The 27535-nt window shown below is 41.7% G+C and overlaps 1 protein-coding gene across 10 annotated transcripts in view; it reads right to left on the reverse strand.

Moving 5' to 3' along the window:
- BCL11A (BCL11 transcription factor A) overlaps positions 1 to 27535 on the reverse strand; it is a 102954-nt gene that overhangs the window by 68985 nt on the left and 6434 nt on the right. For all 10 annotated transcript variants that reach the window (XM_059187741.1, XM_059187747.1, XM_059187745.1 and 7 more), the window contains one exon: positions 24754 to 25083. In XM_059187741.1, coding sequence (XP_059043724.1) covers positions 24754 to 25083 — 330 coding nt within the window. The remainder of the gene's footprint in view (positions 1 to 24753; positions 25084 to 27535) is intronic.

Below are 27535 nucleotides of genomic sequence, written 5' to 3' on the forward strand. Positions count from 1 at the left end.
GAGGTGTACCCGGTGGCCAGCCCCAGGCGATAACACGCTCCCCATTCCCACAATGGTGGCTGGTCGGGGCCTTCACCACCCCGGAGTCACCTGCACGCTCAGCACCCCCATAGGTGCACACGCAAGCGCCCGCGCACAGACAGAGTTTCTTGCGAGTGCCAGGTTACATTTCGACAGCAGCTGGTCCTATTGTCTACTGCCAGCGAAGCCAAACCAGCCTAAAATTTAATTTAATCGGCAGTAAACCCAAGTGTCAGGCACTTCGATGGCAGCTAAAAGCGCCACTCTCAGATAACTGAGTGACACTTGCTAATAATAGCCTCTCCATGAAGTGAGCAGGAGTGGACATTTTGTGAAACCAGAGGGACCTCGGCCTGGGAATGGCTTGGGGAGGCTGGTCTCAGCTCCCAGCAGCAGATGCAGCAGAGACCAGGCCCACCACACCTCTAATGAGACTGGCTGCACTAGGACCACCAGGGACCTCACTTTCAAGTGAAACAGCCACATCTGGGGGCTTTTGCTAAACAGAACAGAGCCCCTTTAAAGTTCTGCCATCATTGGCCTGCATACCGCATACCCATCTTCCAGAGGCTGTGCCCCAGAGCTCCCTCCACTGTGCTGTGGTCCCCCCTCTTCCTGAGAGCATGGTCAGCTTCCTCTCGGGGAAAACATCTTTCTCAAACAGCCAGAGCTCAACGGCCACAGGAAGACCCAAGAGCCTTATCTTCCTCAACACTGCCAGGTAAATGGGCATTTCCCACCAGCTCTTGCCAACACCCACCACAAAGAAAAGAGGCACCAGTGCTGGAACTCAACAAAACCCCACCTCCAACTCCTCTTCACATGCTGAAACAAATGTTGGCAATCTTCTTCCAGGAGAATGAAGCACACTTTACAGTGAAGACTCTAAGAGGAAACCTCCCTTACCGGTGAACTTTCCAGAGACAAAACTTGAGTTCACAAGTACTTTCTTCCCTAAAGGATACCTGCTCCCTCACTACCTCTGAGCCGAACTCTTAGTGAAGAAACAAACATCCACTGAACAAGGCCATTCTGTTCTTGAGCAGTGAGGCAGCACCTTTATTTTTGGGAAAATCTCACATACATACAGCAGTACGGGGAATGGTATAAATCAACTCCCAAGTACGTGTCATCCAACTTCAAACACTAGCAACTCACAGCCAAACTTGTTTTATCTATAACCTTACTGCCAACCCTGCCCACTGGATTTTTTATATTAACTCTAGACATCCTATCATTTCATCACCAAATATTTCAGTATGTATTTTAAAAGCTAAAGACTTCTTTTTTTTTTTAACCACAAAATCATTCTCACACCTAAAAAAATTAAAGTGACAATAATTCCTTATCATTAAGTAGAGGAGTTACTTTAGACTGCATCTAGGTCCTGCTTTGGAGGACCCCTTCCACCAAGGTTCAAGACTATAGCTGCCAAGAAAAGCATTCGGAGACTTACACTCTCTAAAAAGGGTCATGGACCTTGTTTTAAAGCCACCCAGCACTTCAGCCCAAACTCCTCCTTGTGGTCCCTTGCCCTCTTTGGGGCCAAATGCACCCCCTGGGAGTCCTCACCCCTCTCAACATCCCATTTCCTGCGTCTTCCTCATTCCCCACTCTGTGACCCATCATTGCTTTAGGCAAGCAGGTACACTCCCAGTGTTCAGAACTAGTATTTATTTTTCTTCGAAGAAAGTGTTCTCCTGGACAGTTCCGCACAGAATTCATTCACAGAGCATGTCTTGGATATACAGCTGACTAGATATGTCAGTTATGTTCCAAATGGGTTTTCACAGGTCAAGGTTCTGCAGGCAAGAGCAAATACTATTTTTAGACAGGATAAGGTCACAATGCTTTTAGAGACAGTGAGGTCTACAATAAAACCTATTGATCAGCCTCTGGAACTAGTGCTCCAGAGAGACACAGAGATTGAAACAAAAATTGCCTGGCCGTTTTCTCTGTGGACTCGGTGGGTAAAAGCTTGTTGGACTTAATATCTTTCAGGATATAAAATAAGTAAGAAGTAACTGTGCACAGAGTACTGAAGTCCATTTAACCAGATGCAGAGGCGGGTCAGGAAACACTCTCATAGCAGAACTCTGCAACAAGGGTTATCGCCACCAAGAGAAAGACCAGCCTCAACTCTGTGAAGACAAAGGGTACAGGCCACCATCCAGGAGTTCACCTTGCAACTGGTGTCTCTAAATCAGAAACTGTGCCCCTTAGTCTAGGGGTATGTGAACAACAGACCCTCAAAGACAAACAGCATGAAACAGATTTTCATCAAATAGGAATTTGATGAAAAGAGGTATTCGTATGGATGACTTTTTAGAACTTTTATACTACTTAATGGAAAATTGGAAGGTCTTCCCACTCTCTCTCAATCTTTCTCTCTCTACCTATGTAGAGTATGTGTATATATATATATACACACAAACACATTAGTGTGATATACACATACTATATATCTGTGTATGTATATATGTGTGTATACATGTAGTACATATGTGTAAGTGTGTGTGTGTGTGTGTGTGTGTGTGTGTGTGTGTGTGTTACATCTTATGATGATAGTTTCACTGTATTTGGAGGGTTTTTTTTTTCCCCCAAAGAGATATGTCTTTTACAGGTGTACCACACAAGACTCCGGTAAGAAAAATCATTCATTGCCATTGAAACTTGAGAAATAGATTGAGAAATCATACAAACACTCAGGAACCCAGACAAATGAATCATGAAGGCACAGAAAACCACTGGAAAGTTATTTAACTAGCCTGACCATTCACGAAGTTACTGAGCTATTAACAACAAACCCTAAAGAATTTACTTAAGTCAAACAGAAGCTTTAAATAGAGACATTAACATAATGGACTATCACATCTTAAACTTCAGCCAATTATGTCCCCACAACTACTCCTCCATTATCAGCAGTGCTGGATTGTTTTGGAGATGTGGGACCACAGGACCTCGTGTGAAAACCTGTAGGTTATCTTCATTTATCATCTGCTCCTGTCTCACAGCCCAGCTCGCAAACAAAATATGCCACGGTAAACATAATCCATATATCACATTGTGACACAGCTGACCCCATTAGTGAGCCAAGACTGTCCTAGCGGTAGCACCCTATCACACATTAACAATACACTGCTGATACATTTGCACAATACAATGCCGGGTGGAGGGAGAAGAGAGCCTATCAGGCTACGAAATCCTAAACTTCGTATCTGAATACATATTTTGTTGCCTATCTCTTTGGCATGACTGCCGTGGTGCTTTCTGTTCAAGTAATAACCGAAGGGGAAAGTAGTACTTCGGGGTGGCTCCCGTTCATTCAGTCTGCCCATTATCTTCTTTGGTTTGAGTCAGGGCTCAACTTTTTCCTTTTCCCTGTTTGTTTTTTTAGCGTTTTGTTTTGTTTTGTTTTTCTGCCAGAGACAGAAGAGAAGGCAAAATTTGAAACAGCTGATTATCAGTGCCCTAATAGAGCACTCCTAATAAAAATCCCCCAAAACATTGTAAATTAAAGAGGCAGTAATTTAAATAAATTGCTTTTTGATGGAAGCTATAGATCTCAAGAGTGCCTGAGTTCTACAAGGAACATGTATCCCACAACTGGTCCATTTCCCCCCTCTTCTTAGCACATGGGTTAACAGAAGAAAGTTTTAAATAATCACTATCCAAAGGGTAATTCTGAATGCTGTTTATCAGCATGCTTCTGAAAACATCATTTTATATCGAATTTCATGCGATGCATAGATGGTATTTGCTGGACAGTGTGGAAAACAGAAACATCCATGATAAAAGTCAATGGTAAACACCAAGTTTAGAAAATGGACTGCAAAGATCACATGTCCCAGAACAGGCCATATGCTTTTACCTACATGATGAATAAAAAAAGAACATTTTCCCTCAATTTATGCTGTCTTCAACACTAACAGAGGGAGAGTTCTTCTAAACATGTTGCATTGGATGCCTTTAACAAGCAAGAATTTGTAACTCCAAGAACTCAGCATATGTAGGCTATGTCCATACAGAGAAACCAGCTTTTGGGGGAGGAAGAAGGAAAATATCACTGAATTCAGTCAGTTAATTGAATTTAAAATACCTGGTTGTTTAAATTCAACTGATTTCTTTGTCAAACGTATTTCTATTTTGACATAGCTACAGTTGCCCAAAAAAGCAAGCTTGGAAAAAATACACATTACACTCCTTAGAGTTTATATTAAAAAAAAACACACACACACACACACAAAACAGCTTGCAACAATTAAAAGACAGAGAAATCTTGTAAGGCTGGAAACTTCTGTGAATTATCACCATTCCATTATACTATGCTTCAATTTTGCTTCCAGCAATCTGAAAGTTGCTCTTAGGCTTTCTGCAGAGGGATCATGAGCCCAAGCCTTAATCTCCACCATAGCTCCTACCTTTGAGGCAAATAAAGAAAATATTCTGTCCTCTCTGCAGGCAAGCCCCATTCAGCAATGGGATTCCAAAAAGAGCAGAAAGGAGAGGAAGCAGGCAATCTGCCTACGGTGTTCAGGGTACGCTGGTTCAGGACAGGGGCTTGGAGATGCACCAGCTCCTAACCACCCATTCCATAGACAAGGAAACTAAAGTGAAGAAAACCCAGAGTCTCACTGCTCAGAGTTAGAACCCAGGCATACTGGTTGCCAGACCAGTGTCTTCCTGCTCCCATTGAAAGTCAAAATTTGGTTCTGGAAAAATCCCCAAAGACCTCAATCGCTACCCACACTCCCAACTCATTGTGGTCATTTTTCCACTGCCTTCGTGGAAGAGGAAACTTCTAGTTATTGGGCATTGACAAATTTTTATATTCTCTCTCTTTCTGTTTAACTTTATTGTGTGGTAATCAAAAATTGTTTATCATAATGCTGTCAAATGGACTGTCTTCCTATTACAGGCAGATAATGATATCTCCTAGTGGAAAATGGTAACAGGGCTGGAAATAAGGATGACTTTCTTTCTTTTTTTTACATTTTAAACACTACAGTTTTTTCTACAACAATGATTTCACAGTCTAGGTACAAAACAGGTAGGGTTTCTCTCATTCTTAATTTCTGCAAAATCTAGATTGACTCAAATTCAGAATCTGGTGAAAATCCCGTATTTGAGGATGATGTAGTCTAGCAGAAAGCTCTGGATTGGCTCTATTTTGTTCTTTTTCCCCCACCCCCCCCCAACAATTTAAAAAAAAAAAGATTTCAACTTTGGATTGGACTGTGCTGATGCCAAAGTCTCTATACATCTAATCAATCAATAAATAAGACAAACAAAGCAGCATATGTTTATCCTTTACATTTGGGAAGTATACATTAATTACTGTGGATTGTCTCCTATACATCTCCCCGCCCCCCAACCCCGCTGCGTCGCAGACAGCAGTGCTCGAAAGGGTCCGCAAAATAAAAATGTATGGGGTAATTAAATGGATATTTATAATTAGAACTTAATAATTTGCATCAGGGACAAATGAGCTCTGATTTTAATCTGCAGCATATTTAGATTAGCCTGAAGATAGTGTAATTTGGTGGTTTTATAGGCCTCCTCTCGGATTATGAAATAATACCAAGCCTTCCAAGACGGCGCATCCGTGTCAGGAGTGTGTTAAAGAAGAAGATGCAATGAAAATGTTTGACAACGTGAAAGCAGCCATAAATTACATGACAACTGTGTAAAAGTCATGATGAAACAAATAAAGGGCTGACCTAAAATGCGTCTGATTCATTGTGACACGCACAGCTCCCTGCACTAATCTTTGCCCAGCCAACGCATTCTTAAGCGGGGAACTACTTAGCACCAGGAACGTTGTAAATTATCACTAGTCAACAGCATTGATTTTTAGTCGACATTTCAATCAGGTTGAAGTAGAAATACTACCCAGCTCATCCAACAGCCTCTTAACCAGTCCGCTGCCCCTCTGCGGGCTCCTCGGTTATGGCTTTGTTAAATTTCCATTGCTCTCACCATTCAATATTTATTATAGCGTTGCCACATCCAGGCACTTGGCCTGAAGGGTCACCGGCCTGCCTCTTGGGACATTAAATTCGTGCTTACCTTAATGAAGGCAGAACCAAAAAAGAAAAAGAAACAAAAGGCCACCATCAGAGAGCTGGCCTGATTTTCAAGAGAATGGGGAGAACACGAGAGGGGAAAAATAGGGCCTCGAAAGCAATGGTATTCCTTTTATCATTTCTGCTTTTCAGTCTGGGAATAAAACTCAGAGCTTCTCTCCTGGGGTAATCGGGGAAGACTGCTATAGTCCCGAGCGGTGGGGGGGCAGCCAGACCCAACGTTGAGAACCAGGGGAAGAGGCCAGTGCAAAGGAAGCAAGGACCCAGTCCCAGGCAGAGTGAGAACTGACGTGTAAGGCTTGGGGTTCTTCATCCACATGTATTCTCACCCCCAACTCAGAAGACCTCCTGGATCCAGGCCCATGGCTACCCCTTGGTGGTGGATCTGAGCACCTCCCTGGGTTCAAATGGAAGAGAAGAGCCATGAAGAGTGAGCAGCGCTCCCAGCCTTGTCACCACTGAAGGCACCTCTTCAGGTCCCCCACCACACAGACCGCCACACACAGTAGGTGCCTCCTCGCTACCCAGTGGGCTCTGAAATTATACCAATGGTGGTCCATGGTGGCCCAGCCAATTCAAAAGAATGGGTAATAAAAAGGAAAACCCTGACATTTGGTTTTGGAATACATTATGCAATCCCTCTGCAATGAACCTCAGGTCTTGCTTCAGCAAATATTAATGGTGTCAGAGCAGCCTGCAGAGTGACTAGGGGAGGCCACCATGCACTTGAAAACTTGCCTCGGGGAAAGCCACATGTGGATCATATGGAGTTGCCGACTGCAGTTTCCATTCAAAAATTTTCTCAGGTCTCTTAATGTACTTTCCGGACTTGCCTCACCACAGAACTTGTTCAGCCAATAATGAAAACCTCCTAGCAGATTATTTACCCCCCAGCACTCCCAACATACACATATACACATACACACACCCTCATACACTCTCACACTCTCCTGCTCAGACCCTAATTCTGATGGTGCCTGCTCTTTAAAGGTGTGGTTGGTGAAACGAATGCGGGAGAGACAACGAACAGAAACGCTGGAAGCACAGTTTCACCAGCCCTTAAAAGTCCTAGCTTGGTTTCTTGGTCAGCCTACGGCTATCTTCTAACCGAGTCACGTGCAAATAGTAAAACCTCTTTCCCGTTCTTCACAGGACCCTCGCCCCATTTCTGCCTTACTCTGGACAGATGGAGAAGTGACTACTTGCAAAGCAGAATTCCTCACATGGCAACTCTTTCCAACAGCTCCAAGACTCCGCCAATATGCCCAGGACAGCCACCCAGGAACTGGATGAGAACATTCTTCTCTTTCCCAGAAGACTAAAAAACTTGACCACAGAACCCACAGGAGGGCCAACCAGCCAGGACCAGAGCTTCCCACCCAACTGGTGCCCAGCTCCACTGCAGAAAGTTGCAAACATTTTGAGGAGGTGACACAGGATAATGCCCGGAAGTCAAAGGATTAAACCCCTAATGACTGCGAACCTTCAGGAAAGTTACTTAACCCTTGGGGGAACCCAACTGCCTCCTCTACCAAATGGGGCTAACAGGACCTCCTTTCTGGGGTTGCTGTGGAACGGAGAGACAACACGTCAGACACATAGCATAGCAATGGCAACTCTGAGTGCATTCTGTGTGACAGGTAATTTATGTGCTTTCTCTCATTCACCCCTCGAACCCACCTTATGAGGGAGATGCTTTGGGCTATCTGCATTGCACAAAGGTTAAACGCTTTGCCCAAACTCTCTAGCCAGCCAGTGGTAAAGCAGGAATCTGAAACCAGAGTGACTGTGTCACATATGCAGGCATACTCACCTGGTAATGCTGCCCATGTCTGTAGGGAGAGAGGCCAAGCCCGAGGGAGCTGCCAATGAGCAGAAGCCCCTCCAGTCACCCCACCTCACCAGATCTACAATGGCTACTAACTGTTCCCACCCAATAGCCCCTTACCAACAGGCTCCACACACCCTGATGCAGAAGGAGGCGCTGAGCCCCTTCGAACCCTCCCTGCCCTGCTCACCTCTCATCCCAACCTACTACTCCCACACTGTGAGGAACTATGTTGAGACCCCAGTCCCCAGTTCTTCTGGAAAAGGAAAGTGCTAAGCCATGAGTCAGAATCATAATAATAACTGGCTTTCCTCAAGTGCTTACCGCGAACCAGAACCAGGCAAGCATTCTCATGCAATGCTAATGATGTCCCCCATGGGGGGGGGGGTCCTATGACTACCCCCATGTTACAGATGAAGAAATGGAAACTCAGAGAGATGAAGAAATCTGCCCAAGTTCACACAATTAGAAATGGCAGCACTTCACCATTTTATTTCATGTATGCCCACCCAGAAGCTGAAGAAGAGGGAGAAAAGGAAATGAAAGGAGATAACCATATTTTTAAGGGCTTATTTCCCTCTCTTTCAACCGCACTTCCCCATGTTACCACGCAGGTCACAAAAGAACGTAGATGGGAATGAAAACAGCATCAGGGGACTTGGCTGAGTGTTTTGGGTTATCTGTGGGATGAGTCCAGAGGCCTCCAAATTTTCCCACTTTCTATTTGCTACTAGATGAGGAGAAAAAGTCTACCTCCCTTGCTGAGGCTTCAGCCTGGGGAAGCAAACATGATTTTATCCTATTTTATGTGGCTGTTCACAATAGTGCCTTTTCAAGTCTATGATGGGAAAAAAAATCTTTTATTGTGTGAACTGCGTTCTGGACAGGCCCCCAAACCACCTGGAAGCCCGAGTGTCCCCTAGGTAGAATGCTATGAACCCAGCTTTAGCGCCAGCAAGCTCCTCTGGTGGGAACCAGAACATGCCTCCCGCCAGTAAGTAACAGGGAAATTCAATTACCTCGCCACTTGTGGCAGGAGGGCAAAGACTGCACATTAAAAGAGCTAAAAATGTCAGGAAGTTATTGGGCTGATGACTCTTGCTTGCCAACACTCATAAGTGAATGCATAATGTCATAATAAACTAAAAAACACAGAAACAGACCAAAGAAGATAAGATAATTGAGAATAAAACAAGCCCAGACACATGGGTTTGCCATCAGCCCTGCACGAGAAGGAAACGCTGGGCTTCCAACCCGGGTGCTTGCTTCCCCACCTCGGGCCTTTCCTGGGCCTTGCTGGTGTATTACCCTTCCCAGCCACCAAGAGCCCAGTTCACAGGTCTTTCCCAACAGGGAATTTAACTTTAGCCATTAAAAAAAGAAGAACGCGCTCGCACCCATTCCTTACCTGCGCGCAGGCCCGCAGGCCCCACCCCGCCCGTGCTGAGCGCACGTAGGCCAAAGCGCACGCGCTCACACACGCTGCTCTCCTGAACACGCCGAACCCTTCCCGTCCGGGGCCCTCGGGTTACTGGCGTTATCACAACTCTTTTTTTCCCAATGGCAAGCCAGGAAAGATGATAGAACCTGTGCGTGTAGCCAAAAGACTGGCCTCAACTGGTTCAGAGGGGGGAAAAAATTGAGCCGTGTGTCTTTTTTTTTTTTTTTTTCTTTCCTTTAGCCAAAGACCTGGGAGCATTTGATGTACAGTCAGCAGGTATTTTTTTTTTTTTTTTTAAAGAAAGAGAAAAAGGAAGGAAAAAAAAAAAAACAAAACAAAAACACTGAAAAGGCTTGGCTGCACTGGGGCCCTGACATGCTCTCATCTAAAGCTTGGCCCTCGGCCAAGTTCATCTGTTAATGGACAGCCACAACCAAGGCCTGCACCTCCCCCACCTCCCCGACTCCTCTCTGTTCTCCTACCTCTTTCGAGCTCCTAAAAACTAGACATCGATTATGTCTGTGCTTTTCCCTTTCTATTCAAGATAAACAAAGTGCTTCAAGTTCAGGGCACACCCTGGGACCCTTGACAAAACAATCTATCATTCTGTCTGCTAAACCAGTCTGGCTACACTACGGCCGCGAGAGCAACGCTCCCAATGCACAATTTTCCCTTTGTGTTTCTTCCCTCTTGCCACTAACCTCTTTTCTTTACCACCTTCTCCGGAGCAGATGGACTTGACCACTTTGCTTAAGCCCCTCCTGGTAACCTCAGAAATTAAAGAAAAGATCAGAGCCCCTGGTAGCCATCCTACAGCCCAGGTTTTCCTCCTTTCCCTGTGTGGCCCCCATGTCCCTCGGACACAAACACATGATTCCCATTGGATCCACATAATCCTTTCAATCTTCTCACCACAGACACCCAGAAAATAAATTTAATGCAAGAAATGTCCCTTCTTTTGCTCCCTGCAAGATTATTTTAAGTGAGTTTTGTTTTAAATCATAGCCATTAATTTAGCCTGACTTGCAATTAAATGCAAATACACTTTTTACAACCAGTACGGAATGTATTAATTATAACTACAAATGGTCAAATGAGAGCACAGTCCCTCCTAAAAATATTAATAAAATACATAATAAATAATATTAATGAAACAAAAATAGATTCATAAGCCTTGGCCAGGGCTTTTATTATTTCATGCAAGGGGAAATCCAGCCAGTGAAACTTGCTGCACATACTTTGTGGCAGGACTCCAGCCAACCACTACCACTGAACTCCAAAGACTCTGTTTGGAGGGGGTGGGGGGAGGTGGTGCTCTGGTGTTGGGGGTTCTGTGCAGACTCCCCTTTAAGAGGCTGAGCGATGGCCACAGGGCACAAGGCAAAGCCCATAACATCTCATACAGCTTTCCCATGTGGTCAGGGAAAGTAACCCACAGGCAGCTTCTCTTTCCTAAGGCAGCTTGGCTCTTATTTCAGTGCCTACCCATCCCCTCAAATAAATCCCCTAGACCCAAGGGAAATGAGCCCAGCTAAATTAAGGGCTCAGGAATCTCACCCCACCTCAGCACCCTCTACTGCACCAGCACCAGAAGCCACCTTCCCCCCTCACACTCCCCCCACACCACCAGACCCCTGTTAACCTGTCTCCACATCACACAGCCCCTTGCCTCAACCCCCACCCCAGCCTCCCCCACTCCCTACCCCCGCCTTTCCCCCCAAACCCAACACACCCACCGCACAATCGAATCTAATTAAGATCAGGAAGAAATTTGCATTTTCTTTTCACTGTACCCCCAGTAATCACAGAAGTTCTTCAAATTTTGAGAATTTTGTTCCTCTGCTAATTATTTCCCTCATTTTGCATTTCAAGGCACAAAGACAGTCTATCTCACTGGTGGTCTATTAATAGTTTGAAGTTTTGAGCATCAGAAGGTGGGGTGAGTTTTTTTTCTTTTTTCCTTTTTAAAACGATTCTGTCATTTCTAGTTTTGTAAAAAGGTTTTTTTGTGGTTGTTGTTGTTAGTGGTGGTGAATTTAATGTTTCTTCCAAATGATAGTTTAGCTGTGCCATTCTGTGTGTTATGATTTGATCTTCCCCTACTTTACTGATCTACAGAACCTTGGTATGTGAATGGCAGAGGGAAGGAAGGAAAAGGAATGGAGGGAGGGAAGAAGGAAGGGAAGAAAGAAAAAAATTAAGAAAAGAATGAAAGAAAGAAAATTCCTTGGCATAAGTACATGTTTGCTGATCAAATTTCAGATCATGTGTTGTTCATTATTATGACTTTACTTGAAAAACAGTTTGCCACAGTGAGATGGATTCACTTTATGTGCTTTCTACCCCTCCACTCCCTTTAAGTACTTTGAAAAACAGTACAATTTTTTTAAGGTACATTTAAAGCATGAACTGGTTTGGATTAAAACAATGTTTTCAACATCCGTAAATTCCCTCAAAATACATTTTTAAAAGACTTATGCAAAGCCACACATGATTTTGAGGGACCTAATGAGATTGTCCCACCAACAAAATTTAATGGTGACTTAAGAAATTCTAATACTTTTCATTTACTTCCCATAGAATTATTTGTGTACTTGACACATTTATACAGTTTCTCCATTATATAACAATCTACTCTGGGTACACTAGATTATGCCAATCTATTAGAATGAAATTTGTACTCCATATAAGCAGAAGTTTCCAGTCGGTTTTGACTTACCATTATGTTTCAATGTAAAGTGTTATTATAGCTGAGTATAAAGCACAGCTACTCCGTGCTCACGGTTTTTAACTCTAATACTGTAATCTTTCTGGCTGCTTCTAGGGCTGTGTCAGTGTTTACATTCCTGGAAGTTAAATAAACCGACATGGCAAAACTCCTGGATAGACTGAATAATAAGGCCCGTGATGACTAAATTGTTTACTTTTTACCTTGTTAGGATCCCTTTCTTGTAAAGTTTGGAGGAGAGACAGAGAAAGAAGGAATGAAGAAGGGTGATATGAGATAGAAAGAGAGAGATTTACACACTGGCTTCTATATGTCACAAAGACCTTCCTACCCACAAGCAACGTGATTGAAGCATAGCGCATGAGTTAGTTTTGCCTGTTTCGTTTTGGTGTGTTTTCTTAAATAGCTGGCCATCTGAATACCCCTTTCTCTGTTGCCCTCCCCCCAATAAAAAGTATGAACACTTTTTTGCCCATTTTCAAATAGCAAATTATCCATTAGATTTCATCATATCTTAGTAAAGCAATTACATCAAGAAAATGATAGCGCGTGTGGAATCAATTATGCATGCAGTTGGCCGGAGACCAAAGGCTGTGAAGTCGAAGAGGGCAGAATCGCTCGACACACACAAATAAAAAGCCCCTGGATCTCACAGATGGACCCCATCAGTTCATCTTACTGCCTAAAAAGTTCATGCACTTAATAATTTATTTGTGTTCTGGATACTGTTTCCCAGCTGAATATTAACAACTTTGAACTGCAGCATGCTTTTAGCATGGTATGGATGGAAGTCATGGTAGGGCAGTGTGAGGGTCCCTCGGAGGTTAAAACTGTAGTTATGTTTCTTACACACTGTTCGTTTTCCATCACAATTTATTTTCTTTCATTAAACATTCCTTTTAATCAGAATATCAGTTTCTGTGTTCTGATTCTGCTTGTTAACCAGTGATAAACTCATAGACCAAAGAGGAGCATCAATAATACAGCACGGGCCACTCAACAGCAAGGGCAAATAACCAAAATCACAGGCTCTCAAAAATCGGAAACCGTTAGTTAGCACCTTGTTTTCACAACCAGGGCACTCGTGCACCTTGAAGGAGGCACCCAGGAGCCCAGGGACCAAGATTTACTCTCATGACTAGGGGAGGACACAGACAGAGCCGCGGAGAGCAGAAGCCGACGAGGCCACAGGAAAACTTCCTTGAGCTCAAAAGTAATGAAGTCAGCCAAACCCAAGCCCAGGATGTGTGGGTGCTAGGCACATACTGAAAGAAGAAACCCAAAGCATTGTTGCAAAGGTCTGTCTATACTTTGTAACCATCTCTCTTCCAAAGGAGAAGCCTGATGTCTTAATACGCTGGAAAATTCAAGTCTCCCTGACATCAAACTGCTTAACAATGAAACTGCCCGACAACTTTCGCGGGGGAACAGGGACAGGCAGCACGTATTTCCCCACAGATCTGGATGTGCCTCAATCATACACTTGAATTTCACAGTCATCTCCCCAAATGAGAACGACTTCCAGCCAACACTTCCACAAACTGTACTTAACATTAAAAGAAAACGGCTAAAACATATGTAATTACTCAAGGTTAGACTTCTAATTCCTCAATTCACTAAAGGAAACTTGGCAAGAAGATGCATCATTTTGCTCCTTTCTGCTGGGGCATCTGAGGAGGAGAGCCACTGAGGCAGCTAATACACAAAACATGATCAAAAGTGATTAACAACAGCTTCATATGCAAATTGCATTAATGAAGGAGTGCAAAGTCATCATGTAAATTAAATATGTCAAATCTCTTGGTGAACTTTCAATCTTAAGAAGAAAAAACACTGCTTTAATTTTTTTACATCATCAATTTTGCAAGATTGAAAATCTAAGAATCTTGGTGCTATAAACAATTTTCACCTTTTTTTTCTCCTTCAGTAGGCTGACAGGCCAGCCTGATGTGCACCGAATGTACATGTTAATAGGCCAATCAAAAATGCAAAACAATTCGCAATTACTGGAAGGACCTAATGGTCATTAGAATTTACAACTAGGTAATGAACTGAAGTCTGCCCACACCATGCATATTCATAAAGCAATTTAGCCTTTGAAGATTAAAGAAGTGCTTAAAATTCAAATGAGCTTTAGCAAATTATCAGTAAGATTCATCCAAAAAGCAAAGGGTTTTTCTTCCTATGATTTCCTCATTTTTTTAATGCAAAATTGTTATATCTTCCAGACTGAGCTTAAACTAAACATTGAGCTTCTAGTGAAGCCAAAGGGGCTAAGAGACAAACAGAGGCTGCAAACATCATTACGGACTTTGTTCATAAAACTAAGCCCTTAAGAGCCAAACCTATCTCTAAACATGGTAATTTATCAAAAACAGCCCAGAGTTGCGCATAGGCAATATACTGCACAGGCCTCCAACAAAACAGATTAACACGAGTCCCACCACCCTCCCAAAAAGCCTTTTTCCCCTCAAGTTGAGTCTCCTGTGTAAACATCCACTGGGGTATAAAAACAGCTTTTTCATCGCCTTAGAGTGGCATTCGTTTTAGAAGTTTCTGCTTCCAAAAGGAAAAGAACAAGAAAGGAGAGGATACGAGGCAGAGGAGCGAGATCTGGTTTACTTCTGAGGAGTGAAAATCCTGTCGTTGGGTATTTATCTTCCTGGGGGTTCCCCCCATCCTACACTGGCAGCATGTAATTCAAGAGGAACAGGTCACACAGACAACAGCTGACATTCAGAATGTCGTGGTGTCCACCCTCTCACCCCCCACCCCAGTTATTACATAGTGGGAATTTTAATTTTTATGCTTCCCAATGATAAGTATGGAGAAGAATTTATCTCACACCTTGAATGCTAACTCACACCTTACTAACCTCATGATATTTAAGAAATTCTAGTGAGAGAATTCCCAGTGAATGCCTCCTCTTCCCCCATCCCATACACCCAACCCAAATGAAAGTCCTATCTCGGCTAGTGTACAGGTCAGACTGAGAATAACAGCTCGGAAAGGACCATGTGCCATGCTTACTGCTCCGCATCTGGACCCAAAAGACTCTCTGCCTGGGTGATTGTGTCAAACCCTCACTGAAAATACTCCAGTAACTTCTCTCTGCCATTCTTTACCCCCCACAGGCCTCCCCCAACCCTCCCACCTACCCTACCTCCAGCCTCAGACATTTTCCCAGAAGGGATCATCCTACCTGAAAGGCAGGTATACCAAGGAAGTACGAAAGAGGAGACGAGAGAAGGGGGGCAAAAAAACCCCAGGTACTATCCCTGATCCCTTAGCTCTCTTATCCCTGGGCCCTGCTCACAAATGTGCCCCATTTTAACATTTATTAGAAAGAATCGGATGCAGAGCTGCGTGTAACTCACATTCACAACCATCTGTATGAGCCACAGGTCCACAGTCCTGACCAATTCCGTTTGACACTAATGTTACTCTACATGAGTAGAGTTCAATGAGGGTTGATATGGGATGTGACAGAGTAAATCAGAATTAGATTAAAAACAAAAGTTTAGAAACTGATGCTACACTGCCGAGCAAATGGGACCTGAAGGCCAAATTTCCCCTAACTGCCTTCAAGTCATTTTCCCTATTAGAGCGTTTGCCTGCCACCCCCTTGCTGGCAGCACCGCAATCACATCAGAAAGGAGAATGGAATGCATACAGGAAGGCTTGAGATGTTCCTCTTTAGATACAATACCTATACATTTAATATATAGCAATTAACTTCTGGTCAGGAGTCTGCAGGCAGCAAGCTGTCCCAAGCAGATAGGGGGGAGAGGGGGCCCAGAGCTGGGACAAGCACAAAAGACAGGTCCGACAACAATGCCTGCTGTCAGCAGCTGAATTATTTTTATACAGGAATTTTTATCTCTATTGTACAAACAAGTACGTGTCTGTGCAGACTTGTTAAGCAATCCACTTGTATGTAGAATAAGATTTTTTTTTCTTTCTTGCTACCAGTCACACAGCTCCAAGATCAGAAGAAATACATAGTCTTTGAAGCTGCTCAAATGTTTTAGTTAAAAGGACAGCAGTTGTTTTCAAAGATCCAAGAGTATCTTTATCAGAATTAAATTTTTCCTTATTGATTTTTTCCCCTTAACATAACAAAAACATAACATGAGAAGGTTACGATTTATTATTAAAAATTTTCGCAGCCTTTAAATCATTCTTCAGTAGCCAATGTTCACTTTTAAATATAAAAGAATAGTTGTGTGTGTGTGTGTGTGTGTGTGTGTGTTAATCCTAGGGTAGAATGGAGTAGGAGAAACTCGTGAGATTTAAGATTTAACATTGGTTAACGTATTGTTTTAGCTGTGAACCCAAAGACTTGTGGAGGAAGGGGCTTAAAAGGGCAGTAAATGGTTCATTTCGAGCTGCCCCTTAAATGTAAATAAATGGTGAAGTCATGGTAACCCCTGAGTCAGTAAGGGGAAATGCTTCAGAGTTTTGTTTTGTTGTTTTCTTTTTTTTTTTTTAACCCCAAAAGAAACTCCATATTTAAAAATGTAAAAAGATCAAACATGGCATATAGGGCCTTGTGCTCCATCTAAGGTAAGAATCCAAGCTACACCTTTTTTCTCTAAAAATTAACAGATGTGATTTTTTTTGCAGTTTTTTTATGCATCATTACATACCAAGAAAGTGAATAACTGATGAATATGAATTTAAATGCCCTGATGCTTAGCATGAGGCTTCCTTGTGTTTTGCAGAAAATTCAAAAAGAAAACTGAAACCAGAGGGCGGGGGACACAACAGCACCTGTGTTCTTTTTGAAAGCACCTTCACAGGCTTCACAATAATTCCATTCTTCATTTTAATGGGAGTTTTTAATCAGTGGACTCACCTGTATCTAAAACTCAGATCAAATTGTAGGTGTAATTGTTCATTGCCAATGCTCACAAGAGTGAAGATACAAACACAAACGCATTGTGAGTGACCCGAGGTCCCCAGGTATCCCCTTCATCAACAGGCCTGCTCCACAGTCCCACTGGGAATTCCCTGGCGGGGCTGGTTCCATTCGGCAAAACAGGCTGCCAATCCTATCTGGAAAAGGGTGTGCTGGGCGCCTTCTCACCTCTTTTACAGGAAGTTTAAATCTGATCATCTCACCTTTAGTGGATATAATTTGTTGCTTAGCACTCTACGAACTTGGTATTTTATCTCTGCAGAGAGATCAAAAAGAAAAAAAAAAAAGGAGGGCAGAAGAAGGAGCAAGTTGCAGCCCTGGGCAGCCCGCCTGCACGGTGCCTTGTCCCAGAGCGGCCACCTGGTCAGGTAAGCCTTCTAGGGGCGTTGCATCAGATCCGCTCACATCAGTCTCCAGGGTGAACCCGGAGATGAAACACTCTGGTTCCCTGTCTGTAAACTTCTCATTCACCAGTTCTTGGCAGCTTATTTTTTCCAAGTGTTTTGTTTCAGGAAACGTGTGTATTTTCTTTTGTACATTTTGTGGATTTACCACAACTGGTTCTGACAGCTGTTGATTCTGTTAAATGAACACATTATAAAAAATCCTCTTTAAAATCTCAAGCAACAGTGGACTCAAAAATAATGGTGAAATGTTTTAATGGAGCTCCAGCTGAAAATTGGTTAGAGGAAAAAAAAAAAGTATAACTGAAGGGACAGAAGTCCTTTAAGTCAGCAGTAGATCTGAACCGAATGTCTGTGTGTGTGTGCGCGCGCGCGTGCGCACGCCTGTGTGTGTGTGTGTGTGTCTGTGTCTCTGTGTGTGTGTGTTTAATGGGGAGAGAGGGGTGTTGCAAATCACCACAAATATTTACACTGTATTCCCTTTGTTCAAATCACATACTTTTAACAGGAAAAGCTGGAGCTGCGGCTATTTAAAATTTTAAATATTCAAACGCCTGTAATTAACCATATGAAACAAATTATGTCGCATTTCTCCATACCACACATGCAAAAAATTCTGGTGGTGGGGTGGGAGGTGGCAGAGTTGGGGAGACAACTCCATGAGGAGGAAAGGATGATGTTTTCATTTTGCTATAGATCAAAGGAGAACAAGAATGGAAACTGTAGCATATCGAGCATTTTTACATTGCTGTCTCTCACACTGGGCTATCTAAGTTTACACAATTCCCCAGACTAGCTGCATATTAAGCTTGCTGTGTACAGCTTTATTACGGTGCGGTGGTGGAAGGAGCATTAATATTCCGGCTCCGCATCTGACACGGCATTTACATGCGCCCATCTGAGCGGCACCTGAGTGCTCCTCCAAGGTGCAGTAACTGTGCGCCTATTGTAAAGGCAAATGAAGCTCACCTATTCCCTGCTGGGGTCAGAAGTGACCTCACCACCCCCCATGCTTCAAATCCTTCCCTTGCCAGCCTAACTCAATGCCATCGCAGAATGACGAATGAGCTCAGAAATAGACCCCAAGTTACTAACCCTGCTAAGAACAGCAAAAGCCTTTGCTGAAATGTTTTAAAAATGCATAGGGAGTGCAGCTGGCCAGTAAAAAGCAGAGAGGCAGATTCCAGTGAACCCAATATGGAATACGTTACATTCTAAAACTGATTAGAAATACAGTCTGATGTTTACTGGCTTCAAATTGAGTCTGGCATCAAGCATACTGGCTTTAATAATGCTGGCATTTTTTTAAATTATTATTATTTTTAAACCCGCCTTTGGTCTCTGGGAGCACATGTGGAGAGCTAAAGCATTCTTATTCGTCAGGTTACATTTCCTGGAAATTAAGTTTGTGACAGAAAATGACTCTAGTAGCAATAATATGGTTCGTGCTCAAATTAATTAGGTCATTGTTGTAAAAACTACATGGCAAATTACAAAGGTAAATTTACTGATATTGGCCAGAGCCTCTATACCCTATAACTGAAAGGGAGAAGCAGTTTAAGGACGCTTATTTACCTGGGTAGGAGGAAAGAACAGAGGAGGGAGCGATACAATGGCCAATTTTCTATTTGTCATTGCAAATAAAAGTACTGGTTATTAGCCGTTAAATTACATAGTCTGAACATATTTATGAACTTTATTAATGTTCTCCAAATTGACACATAAAATAAAAACCTGCTTGATTTGAGACAGTGTTAAAAATGGGCACTAAGTTAAAATCTTTTTCTTTTTTAATCCTTGTAATAACAACACTGCTGACATAACCATGACCCAAATGAAATCTGAACAAGCAGAAAGGTACTAAAGATCCTTGGTGATTAAATCTGTTGCTAAAAAAGTGGCGAGGTGCCAGGCTGGGTCCAGTTGGATGCTAAGTGCTTTTTATTGCACGAAGCTAGTACTACGGTATGTAAAAACAGACTTGGGCTTGGGGTAAATTTTGTCAAATGATTCCTTTGTGCAGTAAAGGGTGTGAACAGACCAACCAAAGTACATTAAATTCACATTGAATGCCGCAATCTCGGTGCACTTCCCTAGCTATGCTACTTTGGTTCTATTTCATGTTTTTCCCCAAAGGAAAGCCAAACTTTTCTTCCTTTCTTACTGACTAGTGTGCACAGCCACCATTCATCTATTCTCCCTCCTTAAATACTTTCACTTAAGAAATCACGGAATTCTGAAAAATACTTCCCTAAGATTTGCACGTCTGTTATATACTCCAATTTAGTCCTCCCACATTATCCAAACTACATTGAGGCTGCGGTGTGAAATTAATGATTTTCCAGGACTTGAAAATGTGCCATTAATATGCATCCAGCTCCCCTCTTCCCTGAGCTTAAGGTTCGCTGTCCTGACATTGCCTGCCCGTTTCTACACCCAGTTGCATTTTCCAGCCCATGGGCAGCTCCACAATTAAATGCCACATTCACAAGGAGAAAGGTGTGCAAAACAGATTTCAGATCCTTTAAAGTAAAAGGCACAACTTGCAGACGCAAGGAATGGGGTGATTTAAGAAATTACAGGACTGTTTTTTTAAGCTTTCACAGAATGAACACAGAGAATGGGAAGGAAACTTTCCCCCTCTGCTCCTGTTCTTGAAGTGAATACATATTTGTGTTTCCAATAAAAGGCCATTTTTACATTAACTGTCTGTAACAGCAGGAGACTGAAAAACTAACACAATCTCTACATCACACACAGGATGATCTTCATATCACGTGGCCCTATTCTCAAAACTATTATTTATAAAAGACAACTAGAAAAATGCACAATACATCTTTTCTGTGTCACCGAAAGGGTAATGTCTGAAAAACTTTGGGACCTTTGGGATCTTCCACATTTTAGATTTTTTTTTTTTTTCCTTTTTGGCTTTCCGAAGCAAATTTAGCAGCCATGCGGGCCACTGTGTTTAATTAAGCTTTCAAAAGTCCTCTGACAATGCCAACAATTGTAAGACACTTCTGTGGCTCAATCATGCAATCACTGTGACAGTTCTATTTACAATTTGTCTTAGAGAGAGTTTCTCTGACATTGTACTTTGACAAAACATCCAAGCTGCCAGTTCACAACCTTTCTCGGTCTTATTTACAAATACAGCTTGTATATAGGACTCCCAGACTCATGAACATGAGTCTTTGGGTAGTGGCCTCACAAACACAGGCTCCCAGTGAAAATCCCAGATATATATAAGGAAACAATATTCTCTATTCTCTGGATTCAAAAGGTAAGTAAAATGTTCACCAGCACATTAGTGTTTTTTTTGTTTTGTCTTTGTTTTTTTATTTGCTGTCTGCTTTTTCAGCTACCATGCTAAAAATTCACTTCAGAAGTCAGTGGTTTTTATTCAGAATCACATGAATAAAGAGAAATTAAAAATAAGTAGTCATACTAGGATACTATAACTTATAGTCTCATTTACAATTACACCATGAGGTACACAAATACTTTCCCAAATCCAGTCTGAGCTAGGGAAAGAATTAGAACGGGTACAAAAGGAAAAGGCAAGTTGATTTGCTAGATTCTGAAAAGCTTAAGTATGTTATACTTGATTTACCTTTAAGTAACATGCTGCTGTATTTCTGTTTTGAATTAGTATTTCTCCCACCATTAGAGTAATTATCTTACATATTCTTATCCAGTGATGAGGTATATTGCCTAAGCAAATAATTTTGAAATACCCTGATATAAAGGCCTATGCTTATGATTTTAAGGAGAAAAAAATAGTATTTATCAATGCCAGTAGACTTGACTACATTTTATAGCACTGGTCATATTTTCTCCCATTCTCTTAAAAAGCTAACTTCATGACAGCCCAATCCTAATTTGAAGATTTCTGTGCATAATAAGCCAAAACCTCAAATCTGACATTGTGGGATTATATTTTTGGCCTTTTCTGTAACTGAACAGCAGTTTCCCACTCACTACTCTTTGAGGAGTATTTCCCCCATCATAAAATAGGAGACTAGAAAACACAGCAACACCCCTATTAAAAGGCCTCACTGCCAGTCACAGGCTACTCATACCTCATGGTGAGTATCTGACCCACAAATATATGCACTGGGCCCCCCATAATATAACCTGCTCATTTCCAGTTAAACGGGTACTATTGCAATGGTCTCAATGGATCACAGTCACACAATGTTTTGAATATCTGAATGAAATGAAAAAGCAACCCGATTAACAGCGATGTGTTAATGCACATACAGGTGGGAAGTACTAGAGCCCAGCCCCTTCTATTAGCCAGGTAAAAATCATCCCTTCTAAAAAAACACTCATCTTGGAGAGGCCTGTGTCCAGTCAAAATGCATATCACTTTACTAAGGATTTAAAGAACTCTACCTTATTCTCCTATCTGAAAGCCCCCCAATTCTAAGCTTTATTTATCTTAAGAAAATCTGTCACTGTTTTATTCCTGCTTCCTGCCTATAAAATGGCACAGAGCACAGTGAGCTCAAATCCAACTTACATCACTTTAATAAAGCCTTTCCTACACAGCGCTCTTAAATGACTACTTTTATGTGGTTGCCAAACATATTCTTCTAGAGATTCATCAATAGATCTCTCTCCTAATACGGAGCACTGCTTCTCCTTTCTTTTTTGTGACACAATTCAAATATCTACTGAGTGATTATTCTTATTGTTTCCTTCCTTGCCATAAAAAGAAAAGCAGACTTGGAACTCGGAAGACATGCTGGAGAGAAATGGGCTAGTAATAGTGCACAGCCGTCTTCCAATACTTCCCTTCAGAGACACCTGAGGGCCAGGGCATCTTAATTTATGTGCAATGGTAGAATGTTATTTCACCATAGGAAACTCTTAATTCATTACTTGAATTATGAGAAGTTGTGATTCTACTTACTGACATCTCGCTTTGAGATGTGACCACGCTATTTATGTTCAGCCAGTTCCAGGGTGGGAACAGGTGATTAAACACAATGAAAGGAATCAAGGCTTTGTAATTATTTGTGCATGAAAGGTTTACCTCACCTGGGTTGCAGCGCTGGTGCGCCCATTGAATATCTTAGCTACCTTACACTGCTTTTTATCTCAGTGAAATCATTTAGTATTAGCACTCTAAAAAACATATTTTAAATTTACTTTCTTTTTTCTTTCTTTTGGGTTTGTTTTCATTCTTGTTTTTGGCAGGGTGGGGTGCTTCTCTAGGCTCTGCTATTACACTAGATTTTAAGAAAAAAAAAAAAAAAAAAAAAACCTTCACGACAACCAGAAGTTAAGGAAAATATCTTTTCTTTCCTTATGTAGATTCACAACAAAGTAAAAAGCTTTCACTATAGTGCCTTTCCCCCAGCGTTTAGATTCCTCTTCTAAGTACAGAAGCACAGAATTTTGGAGCTGGTTAATCTGAGAGTGAATAACCTATTTGGGACCTCAGTAAGAAGTGTGGTTTTAATTCCTGCTTGACAGACACTGTGTTTTGTCTTTTAAACGAGCAGCTCGATATGTAAATACAATGTTACATCACGCAAGTGTTACTCCATATTTGGTGATTTAGAAAGGCTTTGGATCTCCGAAGACGACAAATCCCCTTCCGCCTGCTCTTGCTTCATTAATCATGCCTTACGTTTTCCTTCCAGTCACAAGACAGCACATGGAAATGGTCATTGCCATATCCTACTGGGGAGGGGGGGGTGGCGTGAACAGGGAGCGGGGGTATGAAATCTTAACCTATATGTCACATAAGCTAACTGTGGCGGATTCTAGAAAAATATTTTGTAAATGCAGCTTCTCTGGTACAGATTTCTCATTTCACTAAACGAAAAGTATCTGAGGGTTATTACAGGAAGCATTAAAAAAAGAAGAAGAAAAAGAAGAAAGAAAGAAAATGCCACGTTTGATTTTAATGATCAAATTCAGAGGGGGAAAGGAAAAATAATACGACATTTAATCCCCTCTGGACCACTGACCTACTACAGTTCAACTCTGTGGTCAAACTAGGTCAGAAAGACAAGTTTCAGTGAATCAATTGATTATATGCACTATCTTTCCTAAAACTGAACAAACCTTCTGCCTTTTACGGGAGGGGGCAGGGGGAAACAGAAGAAAGGGATCCACCAACAGGCTTGGCATTTTTGTCACCACATATTCTGCATTCACTCTGTCTTGAGTGTTAAACCACTGTTGTTTCACAAAAACACGTTTTAAGGGTGACTATATAGGGTTGCTGTTTATCACTTAGAGTAGGGATTTAAGTCCCTCTGTTAGCCACTAATTCCTTTTCCCCGTGAGCTGCTCAGAAACCCACACACCTAGCTACTTCTCTGCTAAAATTAACCGAAGGAAGGAGAGCTGCTGAATATGTGTATGTATTTTTCCAAGAGAATTTTTACATTGTGTTATAGCAGAAACAGGGGAAGTCTGGACTGGACATTTGTAAGGGTGACATGTGGTTGTGTAAACCACAAACAAAATCAAGATACATCTGTCAAAACCACATCAGAGACAAGAGAGAGCACAGAGAAGCATTTATCATTTAGCTGAGGAGGCAGGATGCAGGGAGCAGCCGTTCCTGTCAAACCAACCTTTTGAAATTTCCAACATGCCCTTAAACTTTTCGAGTAAGCATGTCTGTGCGCTTCAGCAACTGCCCTCTCTACTCTGGCCTGGCCAGTCGAAAATGGCATCTTAAAGTCAAGGTCACGGTGTCATCCCACCACGGGGCTGTGTTTAATTACAGCCCCATACGGGCTGACAGCCAATATGGATCCAAGGCTAGCCCTGAAGCTCAGTTAACTCTTTCTACCCACTCCAAAACACCCTGCCAGCCCACCCCACTTCATGGAAGCCTTGAGGACTACCTGTACCCCTAGGGAGGTCTGACTAGGTATTCTGAATCAAAGAGGTCATCGGCCGAACTACCAAATGTCTGTGTGGCCACTTTTGCCTCCAACTGGTCACCATGGCTAGAGATGGACAGTGGAAACTGGGCCGGATATAGTAAGGTTCAACACTTAAAAATGAGAAGGGGAGAAAAAAAGGAAGAGAAATTCAGCATCAGTAGACCCAGATAGAGGGTATCAGATGTGTGTAGCACCTACATCTGACTCAGTGAAGTGGAAAATATTTATTTTTTTGTGTTCTGGATGGAAGCAATAGGAATGATTATTTTAACATTACAGGGCTGTCATGGACAGTTCACCTGGAGAAATACAGAAAGCACTTCACCACTCCTTAGTGCTTTGGCTACAGCATCTCTGAAAATGAAAAGAAAACATGCAAACAGCTTTTCTCCTTGCTTCTCATTTACCTGCTATGTGTTCCTGTTTGGGGCAAATTCCTCTAGATGACGTTGATAAACAATCGTCATCCTCTGGCGTGACCTGGATGCCAACCTCCACGGGATTGGATGCTTTTTTCATCTCGATTGGTGAAGGGGAAGGTGGCTTATCCACAGCTTTTTCTAAGCAGAGACTGCCATTGCATTGTTTCCGTTTGTGCTCGATAAAAATAAGAATGTCCCCCAATGGGAAGTTCATCTGGCACTGCCCACACGTGAGGAGGTCATGGTCCCCTTCTGGAGCTCCCAAAGGGCCGTGGTCTGGTTCATCATCTGTAAGAATGGCTTCAAGAGGTTCGGCTGTGGTTGGAGAAACAAAAGCACAATTATTAGAGCGCCAGAGAAGAGAGAAATAGGGGAAATACATTCTCAACCCCACCCCATCCCGCCACATTAAATAAAGTGTTTCTGGTTTCCTTCATATATTACCCAGAAACCATGAGCACCTAAAACATATAAGGATATGAAGGTTATCAACAAGAAAGCAAATTTATCAATGAGGCAAATCATCATATACTTAAAGAAAACTCTCTGATTTGCCTAACTCCTGAGAAGACACACACACACACACACACACACACACACTATAAACTGTATCTGGTTTGAGAGTTTAGAAACAATGTTAACTGTTAAATAAATCCTTAAGGCAGGGAATATAAAGAAAGCTTAAATAATAACTACCCCCCAAACTGGTAAAAACATGGACTGAAACCAAATCTGTTTCTTTTTTCGTAGAGACTAAGTTGTCCATTGTGCCAGAGAATAAAAGGGGAGGTGGATAAATACACGTACCCTTTGTGTGTGAATGTATATACTCCAAAGTACACAGAGACATAACTACATAAATTAGAAAGCTACTATATCACACAGAAAATGTGCCACATGTACACCGCCATAATAAGAAAACGACTGCATTCACCTGTGAAACGGATCTAAATAATAATCATAACACAGCATAATTCATACTGCCAAAAACCTTTCTGATCTTACACTCAGCAGTGCCACAAAATCAAAGAAATACCAAATTCACTGGCAATTCTTCTCAGACACATTAGCTAAATGGGATACTTTTGAGTACTTAAGAAAATAAGCCAATTAGTCATTTTTTCATTCGGAAGAAAGGAATGCCTAAAATATTCTAAACATGTTTGCACTTGGTGGCCTCCATCACGTAAAAATCAGAATGGTCAAGCAAACGCCACATTTCAGAACAAGGCTGAGAAGTCCTTTCTTTAGACTTGAAATACTTCGCCTAATGTTGTCAAAGTTGACTAATTTTCTGAATGAGCTCCAAAACGCTTCATTATGGGACTATTTCTACACACATAATCACCAGTGGACGGTATAACAAGGTAGATATGTCTTTCATTCCTGTTTCCTTTTTTTTTTTTAACTTTGCACCAAAATACTCTAGCATCTCATTTGAACAGCTTCTATCATTTTTTAACCTTCCAAAGGGAAAAAGACAGTTGGTAAGTCTCTGCTCCTGAAACTATATGCTTACTCTAGCCAAAAAAAAAAAAAAAATCACAAAATAAAAAACACATCCAGGATGCTGCCAGTTAATAAAACTGAAGCAGAAAATGTACAAGTCTTAAACAGTTAATCAGTCTGACCTTCTTTAGCAAGCTGCCAATTTCACATTTAATGAACTTAAAGCCACAGAGAATCAAAAAATAGATTTTAATTTGAGTGTAGAATATTGGAACCGATTTTGATAAAGTGCAAAAATCCAGTGAACTCAGGTTAAATTTATTTCAACCCTACCCAGGCTGAATATTGAGGGGGAAGATCTGGAGTAACTCCCAGATGTGCTGGGTGAAATAATATTGAGAGAGCCCTGCCTAGCTGCACCTGTGCTCAAGTAGGACATGTCATAATTTCTAGCCTCTGGTACTCCTACTAATTTAACATAAGGTCACCACAGGAATATGAAGGTTATATTCCCACTAATAAAGACAGCAAGGTAAGCACTTATGTTTCTTTGCCCAACATACTGACCAAAAGATAAATACAGAATACTACATGCACGCTTTTCAAATAAAAGGAGATAAACGGAAGTGCTTTTGCATTATGCCTCTATGTCATTTTTCTCCTACATTTGCTTTCATTTTGACCAAGAGAGGAACCGAATAAGTAAGTCATCTCCAAGATCCCTGCTATTTGAATTAAAGGTTTTTAATCCACATCAACAAATGTGGCTTTTGTTGTTGTTGTTGAGCATTAATTACAAGTGCTGAGGTTCACAGATTGAAGAAAGACTCAGAGATAATATATTTTGCTTCATTAAAGTTAGTACTACGTAGAACCTTTGCAAAAAAAAAAAATTTTTTTTTGAACTCCACCATTAAGATTCTTTTTTTTTTTTTTTTTTTTTTTTAAATCTCCAAGGCCTGATATATTTCTGAAAGTGGAAATATTATTTAGGAGCAAAAGGAAATATTCTCCTAGGTATCAAATAGTTAAAGGTAATGCGGTGCAAACAGACTTGGTTAAAGTCTTCTAAATGTAGTGACTGAACTGATTTACAATCAAAACCAGGAAATGAAGTGGTAATTCAGAGGTTGCTGATTACACCTCCACATTTCACCTAATTAATTTTATAGGAGGCAAAGTTCTTGAAAATAACAAGATGATCAAATGTACAGATATAAAACCTGTAACCTCAACATTTTCTATGCTCTTAACGTAAATTATTGCTAATTAACAAGAATTATATCCTAATGTATGAAATATGTCTAACATCGGGCTT

The sequence above is a fragment of the Mustela lutreola genome, chromosome 9 (genome assembly GCF_030435805.1).
Source record: "Mustela lutreola isolate mMusLut2 chromosome 9, mMusLut2.pri, whole genome shotgun sequence".
NCBI lineage: Eukaryota > Metazoa > Chordata > Mammalia > Carnivora > Mustelidae > Mustela > Mustela lutreola.